The following is a 19,755-nucleotide window of genomic DNA, read 5'->3' as shown; positions in this document are numbered from 1 at the left end:
TCTCTTGCGACGGCTAAGAGAGTTAGTGAGATTCAAGCGTTTAGTAATTTAATGGGATTCAAAGGAGACAATGCTGTCTGCTCGTTGAACCCAACTTTCTTGGCGAAGAATGAAAATCCTTCGAATCCTTGGCCGAAAACTTTCGAGATCAAGGGTATGTCAAGTCTGGTGGGCCAAGAACCAGAGAGAGTCCTGTGCCTGGTCAGGGCTCTCAAGTTCTATGTACATAGAACAAAAGAGGTAAGAGGTACCCTCAGGTAATCTCTGGTGCTCTGTGAAGAGACCAGAGTTACCTTTATCGAAGAATGCTGTTGCTTTCTTTCTAAGGGACGTCATTAAGGAGCCTCATTCATCTTTCCAGAAGACTGATTTGAGTGAAAGCTCACGAAGTTCGAGCTGTCGCTACCTCTCTTGCCTTCCAAAAGAACATGTCAATCAAGGACATTCTTGATTGCATCTTTTGGAGGAGTAACTCCGTCTTCGCCTCACATTACCTAAGGGATGTGAGAACGATTTATGACGATTGTAATTCACTGGGGCCATACGTTTCTGCGGACACAGTCTTGGGGTCCGGAAGTAGCTCTTTCCCTATCCCTTAGTTAGGATTAGGTTAGTTTTTGTTGTTGTAGGTTGTGGCGAGTCTTATGTGAAGATCTCCCATCCTTTAGTTAGTTTTAAGGGGTTTTTTGAATACAGGCGGTCCCCGGGTTACGACGGTTCCGGCTTACGACGTTCCGAGGTTATGACGCTTTTTCTTAAATATTCAATGGAAAAATCCGTCCTGGGTTACGACGCTTGTTCCGAGGTTACGACGCTGACGCTTCCGACGCTCCGAGTTAACGACGCTTTTAAAAAACTCATACTATGATAAAAATCCTTTATAGTTTAGCACAGTATATTAATAAAAATAAGTTTCTGGTTAGATTACAACAAAAATTTTGAGGTTATAGTGATTTTCGACACTTTTTATGTCGTATTTTTCTATGATTTTTAGTGACGCCTCATATGCCGAACTAGTTTCCGAGCGAATGAATACATACTAGCTTGCAGTGGCAAAGTTTACATAAAACAGTCCAAAAGCACAAATAATGAAAAAAATCATTGCTTGTTTCCAGTAATAATAACAAAACGAAGTTTCTGGTTAGATTACAACGAGAGAGAGAGAGAGAGAGAGAGAGAGAGAGAGAGAGAGAGAGAGAGACGAGAGAGAGGAAGAGAGAGAGAGAGGTGTCTTCCGACGCTCCGAGTTAAGGACAGAGAAGTGTTAGTTTCGTTAAACGGCCTCTGACTCATGCCAGTAAATGTTTTGTTGATACTAATAATATAAGCCTATTTAAAGATACGTTTACTTTAATTAGTCTATATGATACGTAAATAGTAATCAACTGTTCTTGTAGCCCTCAAGATTTGGCAAAATCGAAGTATCCAAAGAGAGACATTATCCAGTACACTGGAACCTTGACATACGATTTAATTTGTTCCGTTTACCCATCGTTCGTATATCAAAACAGTTGTATCTCGAAGCATTTTTTTCCCATTTAAAATAACATGTAATATGTATTAATCCGTTCTAGCGGTATGAAACCACACCTAAACACAGCTAAATTACATATAATATTACACATTATACACAAATAAACGAGTTAATAACACACATAATGATAAAATAACAGCAATGTGATAAATGATAATAAATGTTAATAAAATCAATTAAAAAAAAGAAAGGAATTTTACTTAACACAACGAAAGATGACGTGAGGCCAGCAGGGGGAGGAGGTATGGAAGGGTGGCAGGGAACGATTTGTTCTCTTTTATTTACGTATGTACACTAATAACTACGTAATAAACACAAATGAAATAACATTGCTAAACTAATTTTTATTTTTTTTATTTTAATCAGTTTGTAGTTTAGAAATAATGGTGATGCCTTTGGAAGGTTTTATGCTTTGCTATAATTTCATGTTTTGCTTCCATCGAAATCATTTTCTTGGGTTTTTTCTTATCACCTGCTTTGTCTTTAGCTTGAGACCATGGTTAATAATAAAATAGACAAAATAACACGAAAAATAGGCGCAAATACAACGAACTAAACAACGACGTTAACATGCAGCACCAACAAACAAACAGACTGAACGCCATTCATCGGTCGCCTATACAACTAACACTCATCGCAAAATCGTATCTCAAATATTTCGTTGTATATCAAAGCTTATATTTTCGCAAATTTTCTGTTGTATCTCAAAACATTCGTATATAAGGGCAATCATATGTCAAAGTTCCAGTGTAATTTGATCAGAGAGAGAGAGAGAGAGAGAGAGAGAGACGCCTTGGCAACAATGGTCACCGTCTCGGGGATTGACGTAACATTTATTTTCTGAACAGATAGGACAGAGAAGTGTTCGTTTCATTAAACGGCCTCTGACTCAAGCAGGAAATGTTTTGTTGATACTAATATATAAGCCTATTTAAAGATACGTTTACTTTAATTAGTCTATATGATACGTAAATAGTAATCAGCTGTTCTTGTAGCCCTCAAGATTTGGCAAAATCACTCCAGGTTGTAAATAAAACTTCAAGAATGTAGTGTCACCAGAGGATTACAATAGTTTTTACCTTCAAGAACCAACATTCTTTATGAAAATAACTCCAGGTTGTACATAAAACTACAGGAAACAACATGTAGTGTAACCAAAGGATTACAAGTAAGGTTTTTATAACTTTTTATTAGTTTAAGACATATTTCCAAGCGTCGTTCCGGCTTACGACGATTTTCGGCTTACGACGCATCTCAAGAACGGAACCCCCGTCGTAACCCGGGGACTGCCTGTAGTTGGTCAGGTGGTGGTCAGTTGCTTCGTTGCCCTCATATGTATGGCCTCGATGGTCTTGTCACGTTGAGGTCTCGTACCCGTTGACAGATCATCCAGAGCGCACCAGCACTACAGGTCTCCACCTGGCTGGCAACTCTGATTTAAGCAAAAGCAGCCTTAAGTGACAGTAATCACATAGTCTACTTTGCAAACAGGTGAGGAACCAAGATGTATATCATCTACTTAATTTAAGTTTCCTAAAAAATCCTATTCTGTCTCTTCCCACCATCCGAAGGTGGGATTCAGCTATATATATATCTGTCAGGTAAGTTGCATGAACAAAATGTTATTGTTATTATACAATTAAGTTTGTTCATACTTACCTGGCAGATATATATAATTAAATTGCCCGCCCTCCTCCCCTCAGGAGACAGTGGCATTAATAAATATGAATAGAAAATGGGAATGGTTCCTGATATCCGCCTCCCAGCGGCGGGAATGGGTACTACCACCTGGCCGCCCACTGTGTGTGCCGCGAGTTTTGAAATTCTGTCGGACTTCAGAAAATACAGCTATATATATATCTGCCAGGTAAGTATGAAAAAACTTAATTGTATAATAACAATAACATTTCTTGACTCATATGAGAGAACATTACGTATAGTACTTTGTTGCTTAAGAAATTAATTTTCTTTTTATTTCTTAGGTGTCCTTGATCCGAATGACGTCAGATGGCCGACTCCCTCCCGCCGAGAGACGAAACTACAAAAATGTAGTTGACGCGTTGGTTCGCATGACGCGTGAAGAGGGTCTCTTCACCCTCTGGAGAGGGGCCATCCCTACGATGGGCCGTGCTATGGTTGTCAACGCAGCCCAGCTGGCTTCTTATTCACAAGCAAAACAGGCACTTATAGGCACAGGTGAGACGTTGGAAGTATTTGGATTAGTAAATGGAGAGAAACTGTTTGAAGAGTACAAGTATTACTCATTATTTTCTTCCATCTTGCAATCCGGTGTCTAACAATTGTTTCATAGTGAGTGCAACTCCGAGGTTTTCCTCTTGTTACATCTTTCAAACCTTTCTACTCTCAATTTCCCCTTCAGCTGAATGTCATGCCTGTTACCCAGAGAAGTCTGCTAATAAGTGATCCTTCATTGCAGATTCAACTTCACTTAATCAAAGCCAACATTTGTGTAAAATGCAGGGTTGTATTTTTTGTAGTTTATGTACTTATTGATGTTGCTTAATCGTTTAATTTTGCATTGATTCGTTTTCAAGTATTTGTTGAATCCAGGTATGGATTGATATTCATTATTGGGTCTTCCCCATAGGGAATCGGTTAGCACTGTTAGAGCACCTCACTCATTGCGCTGTAGGCCCCTAGCTGCCACTCCTTTCTTTCCTATTTCTGTACCTCTGTTCCTATTCTCTTTCTTCCATCTTACTTTCCAACCTCTCATAACAATTGATTTGTAGTGCAGTTAGAGGTTTTCCTCCTGTTACACCTTCAAAACCTTTTACTTTCAATTTCCCTTTCAGTGTTGAATGACTTCATCATAGGTCCCACCTCTTGGTCTTTGGCCTAATTTTTATATTCAATTTATTATTGGGTCTTGGAATCTCAATTTTGTTATCCCTAGTTCAGTAGAACTGAGCATGAGGGAAATTGATTCCTGAAGCATCCATTGCTGATATGACACTTGTATCATTACTTGAATAATATTCTTTGTATTAGTGCGTCTTCTGTTACCTGCATCTCTGTAGGTTGTTAGTGCTGTTAGTTCTCTGTAGGAAGTACTACTTAAGGTTCTTTGTAGTGTCCTCTAGCTGCAACGCTTTTCATTCCATTTACTGTACTGCCGTTCATATTCTCTTTCTCCCTTCTTACTTTCCACCCTCTCCTGACAATTGTTGCATAGTGCAACTGTGAGGTTTTCCTTCTGTTGCACCATTAAAACCTTTGCAGTCTTGATTTCTCTTTCAGTGCCGAATGACCTTGTTAGCCTAAATTTTATATTCCGTTTCATTCATGTTACCTGTATGTAATTAGTTATGGTTATTTGGATATGTATTTCTTTACAGGTTACTTCAGGGACAATATATTCCTTCATTTTTGTGCCTCCATGATCTCAGGGTTAGTGACTACGGCTGCATCCATGCCTGTTGACATTGCTAAGACAAGGTATGATAGATATTTTCTTTTTTGAAATGATTGCTTAAATATTTTTTATAATACTGTGCAAACCTATACAATTTCTCATTGTAAATTATAAGAGCATTTTTAATTGAAATTTTAGAAAATGTGAGATTACATGTCTTGTTTTTAATCTGAAGTTTGTAATATCCTTGCGTTTGACCTCTGGACATCTGAAGGCCTGTCTTTATTGCTTAGTTTCAGTGGCTATTGCAACTTCTTTATAATTACTTGAGATGAGGTTTGAAGACTTTCTCCCAGGTATAGTCTGGATAAGTTTGCCATCAGTTTGGTTTTATAATTGGTAAGAGTACTTTTTTTAAAGCACAGATAATTCTTAGGGCATGCCATTTTTAGATATGAGTGAAAAATATTTTTAAAAAATCAATTTTACTAGCACAGACACCACCTTACTCATGAATGAGTTATGTTCTGGATGGCTGTTCGTAAGTTGGTTACTGTACTCTTCACACCTATTTAAGTACAGCATAATATAGTCAATACAGTACTTTACATTTTTTCATCCTAAAACAATAGTGTTCTGTACAGAATAGCCACGTAAAGCAAAATTTGAACTTTCAGGTGGCCAAAGGGAGCACTGTGAACAGTTTTGATTCGGGATCCCATTTGTTCGTATCTCTTGAATGTTCCTAAGTAAGGTGGTGTCTGATTTTAAAATGTCTGTTCTGTGCAGTTTGTGGGAAAAATACCCAGTACAGATTTCTGGATAACATTTTTAACTTTCCAGAATCCAGAACATGAAAATTATCGATGGGAAACCAGAGTACAAAGGGGCCGTGGACGTACTTACCAAGGTCATTCGAAACGAAGGCTTCTTTTCCCTCTGGAAAGGTTTCACCCCGTACTACATGCGGCTGGGCCCTCACACTGTCTTGACGTTCATATTCCTCGAGCAATTGAATATCACATATAAGAAGGTCATTTTGGGAGATGCCTCTGCAAAGGGAGGTGGTCTCTAAGTTGGTTGGTGTAGTAGGTAGGGTGCTAATGATGACAACCATTAAACTGGACCTTTTTAATTACACATTGTGGGTTGTGGTGGAAGACAGGTACTATGCTGTTTTTTTTTTTTAACATGGGGCCATATTCTCCTCAGCAGGATCTCTTTGACATAAAATGAGAAGAGTGGGATGATGTTCTGGTTTTATATTTTTAAGATGTAGCTGTTATTACCAGTGACATGGTTCCCCTTAGGTTAGGGGTACCATGCTGGGCATTATTGAATCCATTGCAGATTTTTAATGCTGGGTCATCATTGTAGAAATGAAAATAAACAGGAAACCTGCATGCATCTTAAAAGGGATCAGGGACACCACTGAAGTTTAGGCATTGTACGAGATGATTGCTTTTTTAGAAACTGTGTGTTTACACTGCAAGGCTTATCAATTTTAAATGACAAAGAGGCATAGTTTTTCACAGTTCTCGTATTTTGCCAGTGGAAATCTTTTCAGAGGGCAGAGTATTTTTTAAATCCCTTTTTAAATTTTCATAAGTCAGCTTGTCACTAGAAGGGTTGTCTTGAAATGTTTGAAAGAGGTCCAGGTTTTTAAATTTTGCCTTTTTTTTAACTTTCATTTTGAGCTGTAGTGGTAATTGTGTCTTGCTCAATTGTATGAGTAGTCCACCTCCCAACAAACTTCAGTTCAGCATTTTTTAAATTTTGCTTGGATTTTGTTGATTTTGTCTAAAGTTCCTCTTGAAGATACTTAAACATTATGTACTCTTAACTAGTTCCTTAATGCATTCAGTTGCATTTACCATGCATTTATTTTCTTTAATTTCTCAAACTCTTGTCTTCCTTTCTCAATGCCTAATTAGCACTTTTACGAGCGACTACACATTTTGTGCGCTGTAATGTACAGTGTTATTGCAATGTTGTGTTTTAATGTAACATTTCACAACAGCATTGTTGTTCTTGCGAGTTATACAGACTCAATCATAAGAGAAAACAGTCCATTTTCATCAAATGCTTGTGACAATTTTATTGTAATGAGAGACTTGCTGACTAACACCCTGACTAACTCACCAACTCCCCTGGTTAGGTCTTCAGTTTGGAAGGTTTCAAGAAAATTAGACCAACGCACGTTGTTAAAGAAGACAAGGCAATCGTTTATGGTGCAGTTTTAGTGCATTTCTTTGTTAACGTTGTACAACTAACACATCATATTGCTAGAGGTACTATTTAAAAAAAGTTCCCGAAAGGGACGAGTCCACTTATGTGTTCTTTTGGTTGTTCAAAAGAATGTTTGATTCGCTTACTAACACTGTATACTCCACAAGCAGTTGATGGTACTTAAATGAACAGTCTTTAACATTCTTACGTGGTATGGCAAGGTAATACTACTGTACCCTGCTGAATTAATCATTTCTTTGCTGATGTGCAAAGAGAAAGAAAAAACAAAAAAAGACTTGTGATATGTATGATATTGGCAATTAATATAGTAAAGTCATTGCTTATTTTAAGTTACTGGTAGTTATCTGTTTTTCCAGTCTTCTTCCTATGCTGTAGGCAAGTTGATAATGTTGATTACAACTTTTGTTAGTATCTGCTAAGGATTTTATTGAATATTCAAGAATATTGGTTTGTCTTAGTTGTTGAATCAAAGTGTGATTTCAGCTAGTCTAGTTAAAGCATCCAGCTGCCATAGTTTTTTTTAAGAAAGCCAAGAAAGGGCGGAACCATTTTGAGCAGCGTGATCAAGAGTTGCCGGAATAGGTTCCACATATATAATATATATGTATATAGTTTAATGATAGGAAACGAGCAAGATTAAAATAGAAAATAATAGCAGGAAGCAAGGGCAACCTTATCATTTCCATTTAAAAGCAATAACACTGAAAAAATCGACTGATCCAGGCAAGCAAGCAGTCGGCAGTAATGCTGTCAGACCATGGGTTAAGTTATTTGATGAATTGTATATGTACAGGTTTTAGCCAGTTAATGCACAAGGTATTATCAAATATTTGGGGCTTGTTCTAAGTTGTTTGTGATCACGGTAGCATCGTAAAATAGATTAGTATTGTAAATCCATTAAGAAAGTTGGTTAATAAGCTTGTTTGGACGTTTTGCATGCACAACAAAGCATTAGAGGTGCCATCTGTTTTGAGATAGAAATGGTGGGCAAGTCATTTTGCAGTGAGAAAAAAATAGATCTGACAGTGAAATAGGGTAGAAAAATTGTAATTATCCTGACTAAGGTGTGTTGTTGATTTTTTGCCAGTTAAATGTCTTCAGGTGTGTGGTAGTGAAATTTAGTTTGATATATTCAGTGTTAAAACTTCAACTATTAAGAAATTGTACTGTAATTTATTTTCAAAACATTTGGATGAATATTCAGTCAAGTTAATACAATGTACATTAACCTATGTATATGAAGTAAAATTAAGTTAATTGACGGTTTAAAATTTCAACATTTGTCAGATAAAACTGATCATAGGTGATGTAACTGTATGATTTGTGTACTCGAATGAAAACTCATCAGAAATAGATATTGGCGTCAGTATTTAGTCAGCATGTAACTTAATGTGTGGGCTATTAGGTCGGTCAGTTTGTTGTATTGTATTGTACACTGTTTGAACAATGAGCCGTGAGTTAGTGACATTTCATTAGGGATACAGGAACCAAAATGATTTATGCTGTTGGCTGTTAACATTTAACATTTTTGGTAAATGTGAAGGCGACGATTGTACTAAGATATTGTTTAATGTAATTTTTGCACTAGATATAGAAATAGGTGTACAGTATATAATACAGTAGAGGTGGGATAATTTGAGAAAGTTACTGTCTTTAGTTTCATGTTTTTACGTTCATCCCCGTGGGGCTGGCATTGAACTTAGCAGTTCTGCTGGACGTTGTGTTTAGTACATACCAGCCCATTGGGGATGAAAGCAAAAATATGAACATGACTGTAAATTTTCTGTTATCTAGGTGAATTTCACAAATGATCTTGCTTGTACTGCATTATATACGCCCTTTTCTATATTCTTTGGTCAAGGAATTATGCTACGATATCTTTCTGCAGCCATTTCCTGTACATTTACGTTTTTATCGAGTTTTGAGTCGTGTTTGTCGGTATCATTGGAATAAAGGTTAAGTGTTGTTTTTTCTGTTATTGTTATTGAGAACATGAAAGTGCTTTAGCATGTTATATTCAGATTGTTGGAGTACTATTTAGGATTGTAGCTAATGATTTCCATGACCATATTCGTGTGAGTGTCAGCATGATCTTGTGTGATGGTTACTCTTCCTTTAGCAGGACACTTTAATATCATTGTACAGATTCTGGAAACTGTAAATATACATACTGTAGTGATGTTGACCAAGGGACTGTATAATATTGTAGAAATTAAAATATTTAGTGCAATGGAAATTTTTATTAAAATTGATGAAGGAGCATCAAGAAGTTAATTTTCATTTGAATTTTCATGCCATTCCTGTAATAGTTCACGAAGACAAGGCTACATCTTGTTTTCAATATCCAGATTTAAGTAAATCAGGATTTAATGTAAATAGGAGAAGAGTTAAGGTGAAAATAGATTTCATAGTTTTATTATTATTATTATATTCAAAAGATGAATCTTATTCATATGGAATAAGCCCACGAACCACTGACTTGTAATTCGATCTTCCAAAGAATATGGTGTTCATTAGAAGAAAGTAACAGGAGGTAATAGGAGAGTCAGAAAGAAGAGATCAGTTGTTAGAAAAAATAAATTGACAAATTAAATGGATAAAAATCTAAGTAAATTATTAAAATACAAAAATTGTTTTAGGATAGTAGGCAGTCCCCGGGTTACAACGGGGGTTCCGCTCTTGAGACGCGTTGTAACCCGAAAATCGTCATAAGCCGGAATATCATAAAAGATCCTCAGAAAACCTTAGTTTTAATGCTTTGGAAGCATTCAAAACTCTATAAACTGCATTCTTAATGCATTCTTAATGCATTTTTCATCAAAAAAACCTTCAAATATTGATTATTTTGCATTTTTGGTGTTATATTTCTTGTGCCAGATGAACGTTGGAGGCGTCGTAACCCTGGAAATAATTTCTGAATTGAAAATCGCCTTAACCTCGGAACGTCGTAAGCCGAACCTGCGTAACCCAGGGACTCCCTGAAATGCATCTTTTCTTGAAATGAGGTTCCAATTGAGCACACACCTCAGGGAGACTGTTCCAGTCCAACTGTGTGAGGAATAAAGGAACTCTGGAACTGAGAAGTTTCACTGCATATTGGTGCTGTTGTTCAGCAAATCTGGATGCTTTCAGCAGGAGGAATTAACTCTTCCAAAATTAACTGTTTAAATCAGGATTTAATGTAAGTAGGGGAAGAATTAAGGTGAAAATGGATATTCTGGTTTCATGATAAATTAGGACAACTGAGAAAATTTCTTTATATGGACCGGCATCGAAGTAATGACCCTTCTTTGCTGGTTGCGAGACTAGATGAGTGAGGGAGCCAAACTCATTTTGTGAGGATGTACAGAACTTGTGAAAAACAAACTTTTAGGTTTACAAATTGATTACCTATTGAATTGACTACCTAGTCTCCAGCAGCCTTTAAATACTTGTTCAAAAGGAGAATTTTTGAAGTCCTTTTAAGAGAGGTTTGTAATTTGTATAGCTGCCTTGCATGACAGTCATAAGACATCCTAGGTGGTATAATGGATGGTGTATAAATTACGAGGATTTGAAAAATTAGGGGTGGTAGTGCCATCAGTGCACCTCATGCAGCACTCTGTAGGGCATTAAGGTTCTTTGCAAAGTTCTCTCTGCCCGTAGGTGCAACCCCCGTCATATCCTCTTTCTTCCATGTTTATTTCCACCCTCTTCAACCACGCATTGCTTCTTAGTGACAACCGCGAGGTTTTCCTCATGTTCAAACCTCTGCTCTCAATTTTCCTTTTCAGCACTGAATGACCTCATAAGTCACAGCTTGGCACCAGGTTTCAATCTCATATTCCAAAGAGCTCAAGGAGGATATAGCTGACAGAACTGCTCCTGGTGACTGATACAGAAGCAATTTCATACCTGGGAATGAATAAACTGTCCTACAAAAGATCATCGTTAAAATATAGTACATATACTGGCTGTGTACTGCACATGTCTGTGTAGTATATACTGTATTAAAAATTATTTACAGTACATAACATGCTTGAGGAAACTTTATGCCAATGGTTTTTACATTTTTTTAAAATGGTAAATAAAAGATCATGTCAGTGGCAAATTTTTTTCAAAATGGTAAATAAAAGATCAAGTCAGTGGCAATAATCAATCACATTATCCTTATAATAACAATACTGATTCATGAATAGTGTGTCACTGTAAAAATCATATGTAAAAACCTACATTCAACTAAGATTTCATTTGATAACTATACACCTTTCAATTAAACAAATCACCCAAGATTTCATTTGATAACTATACACCTTTCAATTAAACAAATCACCCAAGTCATATTCTCTTGAGAAGAATGAGCACCATTTTGATTACAATCAAATATAACATTAACTGATTACAATCAAATATAACTTAACAAAAGTTGCACAACAAAAGTGCAATTTTAGTAACAACGAAGTCTTGTGTGATATCATTAGGAGGATACCAATGTTCAATAAAGCTTTACTACAGGAAGAAGTTGCCACTGAATATTTAGAAAACAAGATACAGTTTCTAAAATGTCTGAGTTTACAAAAATTGCAACTTTAGTACCTCCTAAGGAAGCAGCATCCATATGCTCAATTTGATAGAAACCTGCCTTGGTACATTTTGGGAAGACGTATTGAAAATGTACATAAAGTTAAAACTTTTTAAAACTTGCCATGGTTCTTTGTCAGCCAAAGAACCTGTCAAAATAATTTTCATAAAATAAAAAATAACATCAAGTTCTCTCCTTGTTAGATACAAATTGTCAACACAGAAATGCATTAAGCATAATACAAAAGAGTTAAGTACAGCATTGTACGAGATGGATTAAATCAAGCACCATCCCATCGTTAACAGTCACAATGATTATATGTTTGGAAGAAGAGTATCCTAAAGAAAATATACAACAGAACACATTACAGAGCTTGAAATTCTTGGCAAATGACGCACAAAGTCACTAAACGTAAATGTTACCATTACCTTCTACCGCAGTCAAAAGACCTTTGTTCAAAACGTGGAAAAACTTAATAATACTTTCAAGTATTCAACATCTTAACAGACTTAAATATCCCAATAAAATCAATAAAAATGTATAAAAATCTTACAAAAATATTTTTGAAAAAGGATTAAACTACCTCATTCGTGCAATGAGATTTCTCCAAGTCTTTTGTAACTTGCAAATTTGTGAACCTTAGAAGCAAAAGGAATGCCATTACCATATTTAATCTATTTTGAAACATTAGGAAGCAATGTCTTTTGGCCATACTGTGAGATATATAAAAATATATAAGAAGATACTGACAATACCTTAAGCACAGTATATATTCACCTAGGAGTATCTCCCATACGATAAAAGCACCCACTCGCATACTTCTCCCATCCCTTTTTTCGTGACATATGCCTTTCATATACAAATATCTCAATAAAATAACAGATTCCTCTGATAGTCGCACTGCGCAGAAAGGAGATTCTAAAGTACAGATAATTTGAGACAATTTGCGCAACTGCCATTATTGATGAGATCTACACCTTTTTTTAAAATGACTTACATATTCCCTTGAATTCGATTGCAACTCAGCCAGCATTTACAAAATGTACTCCTTTTTAAAAATGATTTACATATTCCCTCGAATTTGAGCAATTCTGCCAGCATTTACAAATTGTACACCTTTTTAAAATGCCTTACTTTTTCCCCTGAATTTGTGCAACTCGCCAGCATATAAGAAATGCACACCTTTTTCAAAATGACTCATATTCCACCCACCAGTAGTACTACTGGTCATTTATGCTCGTCCTCCAGATTTGGTTGTAACTTTGCACTCAAAGAGCTTTCTCAGGAAAAAGACCTGCAGAGCTCCAGTTCCTACGATGGCCGTGCACAACATAATCGACCAGTACTGGACGTAGCTGTTGTTGCTCAGGAGCAGCTGGAAGTCTCTGGCTTCTTTCGCTCGGGCTTGGCTTTGGAAGAGGAGAATCTCGTGGATACGCTGATCAACACCTTTGATGGAGTGCTGTTCAGATGGACAATGATGTTAGTTAATTTGTCACAAAAATTATAATTTAATACAATAATTACGTAAGTGCAATATGACCTCATTGCAGGTCCCAGTGTTTGGCCTTTGACTTGAATTTTATGTTCCAATTCCAATAGAACATAACAATAAAATTAAAATGGTTAAAATGGCCATACAAGGCAACGAAACCCCTAAACATTTACTGATTAAATTAAAAATACTGATTAAATCAACATAAAGTTCAAATTGTACAGTTTTTCATCGGTAAATCTAACAAAACTGCAATGGGGTTCTCTTACCGTAAAATTGTTGACACTGATATCGAGTTCCTCCAGTTCTTTTGTGTACTGTTCCCAAATGTCATATCTGGTAAATAGATAAAAAAAAAAAAAAATCATTGCCATCAACTCTTCATACAATTCTCTATATGCTTTATACAGCTACCGTTTCAATGTTCTTTTGTGGTATACCTTACTCCAACTCCTCTTGCTTATAAAGAATGTATTACATAATCATTATTGATTTTTAAATGCCAGTCAGTAACAGGAATTGATGAAATAATACCAATGTACAAATATTTCTCTTACCTGAATGTGGTCATATATAAATTGATCAGCTTTCCAGAAAAACGTGAAAACTGATTGTCTATGCAGACCCCGTAATATCCACCCGTCTTTGCCACTTCCTCGTATTCAGATGACTGTTTCCACGTATAAGGATGAACTATCTCTCCTTGGGGATTCCGAACGGCTAGGCCTGCCATTCCATCCCCACCTTTCAGTACCTGAAGAAAAGATGACAGTATGTTTAAAGATAGCTATAAAGAATAAACTTTAAGTATGTCATAGTGAGAAGTTTCATATAAAAAATGGGCAGGATTAAAATACACTGAGAAAGAAACGACTGTACGTTTAAAGAATGACGTAAAAATAAACTCAGTGGGTAATAGTTAGAAATTTCATATTAAAAACAGGATTAAAATATGTACAATGAGAAAGAAACGACAGTATGTTTAAAATAGTTGATTGAAAAAAATTTTTTTCCAGTAAGTTTCTTATAAAAAAACTGACTAGATTAAGAAACACTACATAAGAAATGACAGTACATTCTAAAGAAAGATAAAAAAAAATCTACATGTAATGGTCAGAAGTGTCATACAAAAACGGACAGGACTAAGAAACAATCTTTGATGAAAACTTCAGTCAGTCATGATAGAATCAACAGTTTTCCATATAATATGCCAAAAAGGATTATTTTAATCCTACATCAAGTACAGTACAGTATGACTAATGGTGTACATCCTAGCCCGTGTGGTTTACTTATGAAATTTTAATAACTAAAATAGTGTTGAGAAACAAAAAATCTGCTCAATTACCTACATTGTCATTGTACAATAGGCTATGCTAATGAAAGGCAAAAAGTACAGTTACTGAAATATAGCCTAAATTTCAAGCATAACTAATACTACATTGATTGATCATGTTTAGTTCTGTCAATGTGATGGAAAGCTATGGCTTATTAACTAGTCTAACACTAAATGTCGATATCTCTATTTGGCGTCCCAGCTGTCTTGAAACTGAGAGTAGCATAAATGTTATCTGCCGCAATAACCACTTGCCCTAGAAGGAAGGACAGTGTAACAAGTACCTCTACAGATGTTTTGTGAACCGACTAGCCCAACATGACTTGCTAGCCTACAGGTAAGTATGCCCATTTGTTCCAACCAATCTAGATTTACATAATTCACTCATAATTAGTAACCGTGGCTAGTAGGCTAGGCTAGGTTATTGGCATCTGATACCAATTTAGAACTGCCCAGGCTTAGGCTATAATTTCTCAAATGCTTAGTATTTAAAAGAGCATGTAAATTGGGACTAAACAATAGTAATTAATCTTTTTGGGATTAAACAATAGTAATTAATTTTAATTCATACTAGCTTAGTTTTTCCATCGTAATACCCTTAAACCACCCAAAAATACATCTGGTTAATACCCTAGGCTAGTAACTAGCCTCATAAATCATAATTTTGGCTAATATAGAATAAGTGACAGATAATAACCAGCCAGTCACACTAATATAATGACCAATAGGAAATTTATTTGTGTAAATAATAAGCAAATGTAATTAAAAAATCTTGCTTCTGAATCTGAAAAACACCCAAGAAATAGCTGGTAAATAGCCTTGGCTAGTAACTAGCCTGATAGTTAGTAACAGATAATAATAAGCCTGTTAGGCTAAGTCAAAATGGTGACAAATAGAAGGATGAAATAGAAAATTCATCCACATAAATAATAAGTAATGGTAATTAATTACTACCAAACTTATAACTACCCCATGGCAACATATGTTGGAACAATTATCAGAAGAAGTAATTCAACATGTTTTTCAAAACTAACTGGCTGGGAAAAGTTCAGAAATTTAATTAAAATTTAATTCTAGCAAATTAAATCATGCAACTTAAGGTACCGGCAAAGTGTTTGAGCAACAAGTGTCAGCAACTTTATCAAGGTTCAGCGTAAAGTGGGTAGGTTATTAATTTAAGATTTAATCCTGATCCTGTGATCTGTAAATAGCAATTTTTTTTTTTTTGAATTTAAACTTAAATATATCATATTTGTTCATTATAGGGTTTCAAACATAAAATCTGCTATACATAATGACGAAGAGCAACAAGTGTTAGCATCTTGAAATATGGTTTGACGTATATAGAATGTAGGTTGGTAATTTAAGAGCTGACGCTGAGATAACGATCTTTATATAGTAATTTTGTACAGGATTTAAACGTAGAAATATCATATTTATTTATTACAAAGTTTAAATACAATATTTGTTGAAAATAAACCAGAAATAAACTATTAAAACTCACTGGATGTTCACGTATGGGTTACGGTACCGGGACCAATATTTGGTGAATTTATTCAGTCGCTAAGCTTAAAAAGATAAATTTTGTTAATATAAAATTTTATAAATAGAAATTATCATGAGTCAACAAAAACTTAAATATAAAACAACTATAAAAAGAACATGAAATAAACATCAAACTCGCCTGCATGTTCACGTATATGGTAGCACCCGGGTGGACATATTGCCAATAACAGTCCTCTTTTCCGGCGTCGATGTGGATTTTGTAGTCCATCGCTATGCCCGGGGCATTGTCGAATGCCCAGTCTTCGCTGGTGCAGACGCACAAGCACAGGTACACGACGAGGGTGAAGAAATAAAAGTTTATCGGAGACATTTTCTGAAGTGCGAGAGTCGACACCACAGTGTTGACAGCTGTCACTGGCGAGGGAAAGGAGGATTAACATTCTACGGTGCGGGATTAGTCGACGGACTTTATCTTAAGCTCTAAATATACATTAATTTTTAGATTATAGATTTGTGGTGAATATTAATTATTGATTAGTATCTGGAATATAAAAATAACGAATACTCGGAATTATTAATTAATTATTAATATATAAAATATATAGATAACAAAGACTGAATTATCCGGCTGTCCCGAACCTGCGGTGTGAGTAGGTGCTCACTCGGTATGTTTAATTGTAGGCCATATTTTGACGTTATTTCTAAATGATTTATAGACTTATGGTGAATGTATGTTATTTATTAGCGTCTACAATATATAATATATAAGTGCAGATTAATTGCGATTATCTGGCTGCCTCATACACCTGTCATATGGGATGATTTTGTAATACTTTATCTTATACCTTTTTTTGACGTTAGACGGTATACTTTATTCTTGACCAAAACTTGACGTTATATATGAATAATTTAGAGGTTTGTAATGAATGTCTGTCATTTATTAGCATCTATAATATTTAGTTAACGAAGACTCCCACTTAACGGGCTTGCGTGTACATCTTACGCTGCGCGGTAGAACAGGCATATGTGAAAGTTGTTTACAAATATGTTCGATTCTCATACTTTCATTCTTCGTAGTAGTTTTTCATTTAAAAAGGTTCTAATTCACTTTTACCTTTTTAATTATCAATGAAAAATAATTAATTAATATATTAATGATTTAAATGTAAATTCACCACGACTATTATTTAAAAAATCGTTGTCTGTTCACTGTCGTAAAAAAACTTGGGAAAACGAACGATTATCACCTGAGTGGAGTTTCCCCTGTCGTCATCGAAGTTGCCTTCCATTATTTAACTTTAGAAGCAACGATGTCCATTAATCATAGTCAAATGGCGGGTCAAGTGTTAAGATCATTACTGCCAAAGTGCGTGGGATCGAAAAGAAAGGGCCGCTTTACTTATTTCCAATTCAAATCCAAGTCCTGTTGTGATAAGTGTGGCGAAAAGTGGTAAATGAACCGAGATATTTAGTGAAAGACTAAGCATATATTTAGTATCATTCAGAACTACTCAGAAACATTAAATCATAAAAAGAAAATTAATAAAAACTATCTTTTCTTAGTTTTCCATTAATCATATATTAAAAAAGTGGACAGCTTAATGGTGCATACACTATAATTTTCATATAGGCCTAGAAAGCATTTTGACATCCTGATTTCACTCTCTGACCCGATATGTGTCGTGATCAGGTCAAGGTAAATTGATATTAACTTTAAATGTCTCTAATTTCATGTTTTTTTTTATTCAGCAATAAATATTCACACGTTTAAATTCATGTTTGTTAAAATGACTGCTTGACTATGAAGATTAATTTCTTAGAGATTAAGTTTATAATATTTTCATTGTGGTAAGATGTGGACTTCATCGAATCCTTTCACATAGTAAACACTGTAGACGCAACTCCTAATGTACGATAATTACACTACTTAACATCCCGGTAAATCATTTAAACTCGATGTGTCTGCTAAAATGGATGATATATCAAACTGAGAAGTATTTTCCAAGAAAAAACGTATGAACACCGACAGTTTTTTTATTTTTTTTATTCCAAAAGAATAAACTACCTGCGATCATTTTGGCAGCCATATGTACGACAACTTCGGATACATTTGCGCAAAAGTCGATCATTTAAATTCCATGTGTCTGGACGTCGAAAATGGATGAAATGTCGAATTGGAAAATATTTTCCAGGAAAAAAAACGTAAGAACTGTGATTTAAAGTATGTATTTTATTATAGAAAAAACTACCTGCCACATAACAATGGCAGCGAGCAGTACGATAATGTCGCCCATCTGGGTACAACTTTCGATCATGTTGGTCACCGCCGGCTTATGTCGACAGTTAACCGCCTCATACTACGTGACTGTGACCATGTGACACCGTGAATAGAGTCGCGTTCACCGTAAATAAAAGAGGCCATAAAACACTACGGTTACCATTTAACTACGTCGTAAATACGCCAAGGGCTTCTTAAAGTGAGTAAACTTGTCAATATTATAATATAAAGTTTTTAAGTATTATTATTAATTTGAATTCGGTCGTAGAGAACGAGCTCTTCAAAATAATGGTTTTTTTTTCTTTGATGGGACTTTGATGGGTTCAACTTGATAGCTAGACAGATAAATATATATAGTAGATATTTTTGCTGTTTGTTAATTATGGGCCCTACTAGATAGATAGATAGATAGATAGACAGAGGTTTTTGCTGTTATGCGTGATGTAGTTCCACTGGATAGATAGATTAATTGATAGAAATATAGATGTTTTTGCTGATTTTGAAATGATCTGGTACCTCTTTATAGACAGACAGACAGATAAATGCCGAAGTTCATATATATATATATATATATATATATATATATATATATATATATTGATGTATAGATAGACAGAGGGAGTTCATATATATATATATATATATATATATATATATATATATATATATATATATATATATATATAACTAAATCACGAATGTTTGGAATGTGATGAATCCATAAATAAAGGTATAGCCATGAAGGAAAAATAAACAATCTTGCAGAAACTCCATTGTTTATTTTTCCTTCATGGCTTATACCTTTATATCTATATATATATATATATATATATATATATATATATAATAAAGTATAGCCAAGAAGGAAAAATAAACAATTATATATATTATACTATATATATATATATATTATATATATATATATATATTGGTAGGTAGATAGAAACAGGGTGAAGTTTAGATAGATACACAGAAAGCAAATATAACTGTTTCCACCAGATATCTTCCATTAAACTGAATACAATATAGTACTTTAGCTACTCTTATAGCAATCTTATAAGTTCTGATAAGATAAACAATGACTCAGCATGATAATTTAATTATATTTCACCGTGATTCGACGCTTTTTGTGACCTCGCCACTGTCTATAGCAAATCAAAGAAGAGTGTGTAGATGGTCATGTAGTGGAATTCTAAACACCACCTCGATGAGGTACTAAACTAAACCGTTACGTGCTTAGTTACTGATAGGTTGTGTAATCTCTCTCTCTCTCTCTCTCCTACATGTCAGTGTACTGTTACACAATACAAATCCTGATGATAACCATTTATGAAGCTCTGTAAGTAATCTCTCTCTCTCTCTCTCTCTCTCCTACATGTGTGAAGCTTCGTGAGTGGTTACTCTCTCTCTCTTTCAACTACA

At 35.0% G+C, this 19,755-nt stretch overlaps 3 protein-coding genes across 4 annotated transcripts in view; 2 read left to right on the top strand and 1 right to left on the bottom strand.

Moving 5' to 3' along the window:
- The window catches only part of LOC135195530 (mitochondrial 2-oxoglutarate/malate carrier protein-like), a 43,937-nt gene extending 34,497 nt beyond the window's left edge, over positions 1 to 9,440 (top strand). The window contains exons 4-6 of the mRNA XM_064221775.1: positions 3,517 to 3,730; positions 4,894 to 4,993; positions 5,754 to 9,440. Of these exons, the coding sequence (XP_064077845.1) occupies positions 3,517 to 3,730; positions 4,894 to 4,993; positions 5,754 to 5,985 (546 nt within the window). The 3' untranslated portion in view covers positions 5,986 to 9,440. The remainder of the gene's footprint in view (positions 1 to 3,516; positions 3,731 to 4,893; positions 4,994 to 5,753) is intronic.
- A 1,799-nt stretch (positions 9,441 to 11,239) lies between these two features.
- On the bottom strand, positions 11,240 to 16,493 carry LOC135195531 (transmembrane emp24 domain-containing protein 5-like). Of its 2 annotated transcripts, XR_010310157.1 has the most exons (5): positions 16,234 to 16,493; positions 13,774 to 13,970; positions 13,486 to 13,552; positions 11,453 to 13,183; positions 11,240 to 11,405 (listed from the first exon to the last, which is right to left on the bottom strand). XR_010310157.1 is itself a non-coding variant. In XM_064221776.1 (4 exons), exons 1-4 carry the CDS (start codon positions 16,423 to 16,425, stop codon positions 12,953 to 12,955), a joined length of 687 nt encoding a protein of 228 aa, XP_064077846.1. In that variant the 5' UTR covers positions 16,426 to 16,493; the 3' UTR covers positions 11,240 to 12,952. The 2 variants fall into 2 exon arrangements, 1 of the variants encoding a protein (XP_064077846.1); XM_064221776.1 differs by having other exon boundaries at positions 11,240 to 13,183.
- Positions 16,494 to 18,336: 1,843 nt separating this feature from the next.
- The window catches only part of LOC135195244 (UDP-glycosyltransferase UGT5-like), a 13,780-nt gene continuing 12,361 nt past the window's right edge, over positions 18,337 to 19,755 (top strand). Inside the window, exon 1 of the mRNA XM_064221509.1 lies at positions 18,337 to 18,532. The gene's annotated coding sequence lies outside the window, so the exon portion shown is untranslated. The remainder of the gene's footprint in view (positions 18,533 to 19,755) is intronic.

Source organism: Macrobrachium nipponense, chromosome 16, assembly GCF_015104395.2.
Source record: "Macrobrachium nipponense isolate FS-2020 chromosome 16, ASM1510439v2, whole genome shotgun sequence".
NCBI lineage: Eukaryota > Metazoa > Arthropoda > Malacostraca > Decapoda > Palaemonidae > Macrobrachium > Macrobrachium nipponense.
Note: the sequence above shows the minus strand (reverse complement) of the source record. Positions and strands in the feature narration are given on the sequence as shown.

Coding starts and splice junctions, on each gene's coding strand:
- LOC135195531 (XM_064221776.1), bottom strand. CDS start 16,425: ATGTCTCCGATAAACTTTTATTTCTTCACCCTCGTCGTGTACCTGTGC. Junction 13,971..16,233: donor CCATATACGTGAACATGCAG/GCGAGTTTGATG, acceptor TCTTTTCTTCAG/GTACTGAAAGGTGGGGATGG. Junction 13,553..13,773: donor TTATATATGACCACATTCAG/GTAAGAGAAATA, acceptor TCTATTTACCAG/ATATGACATTTGGGAACAGT.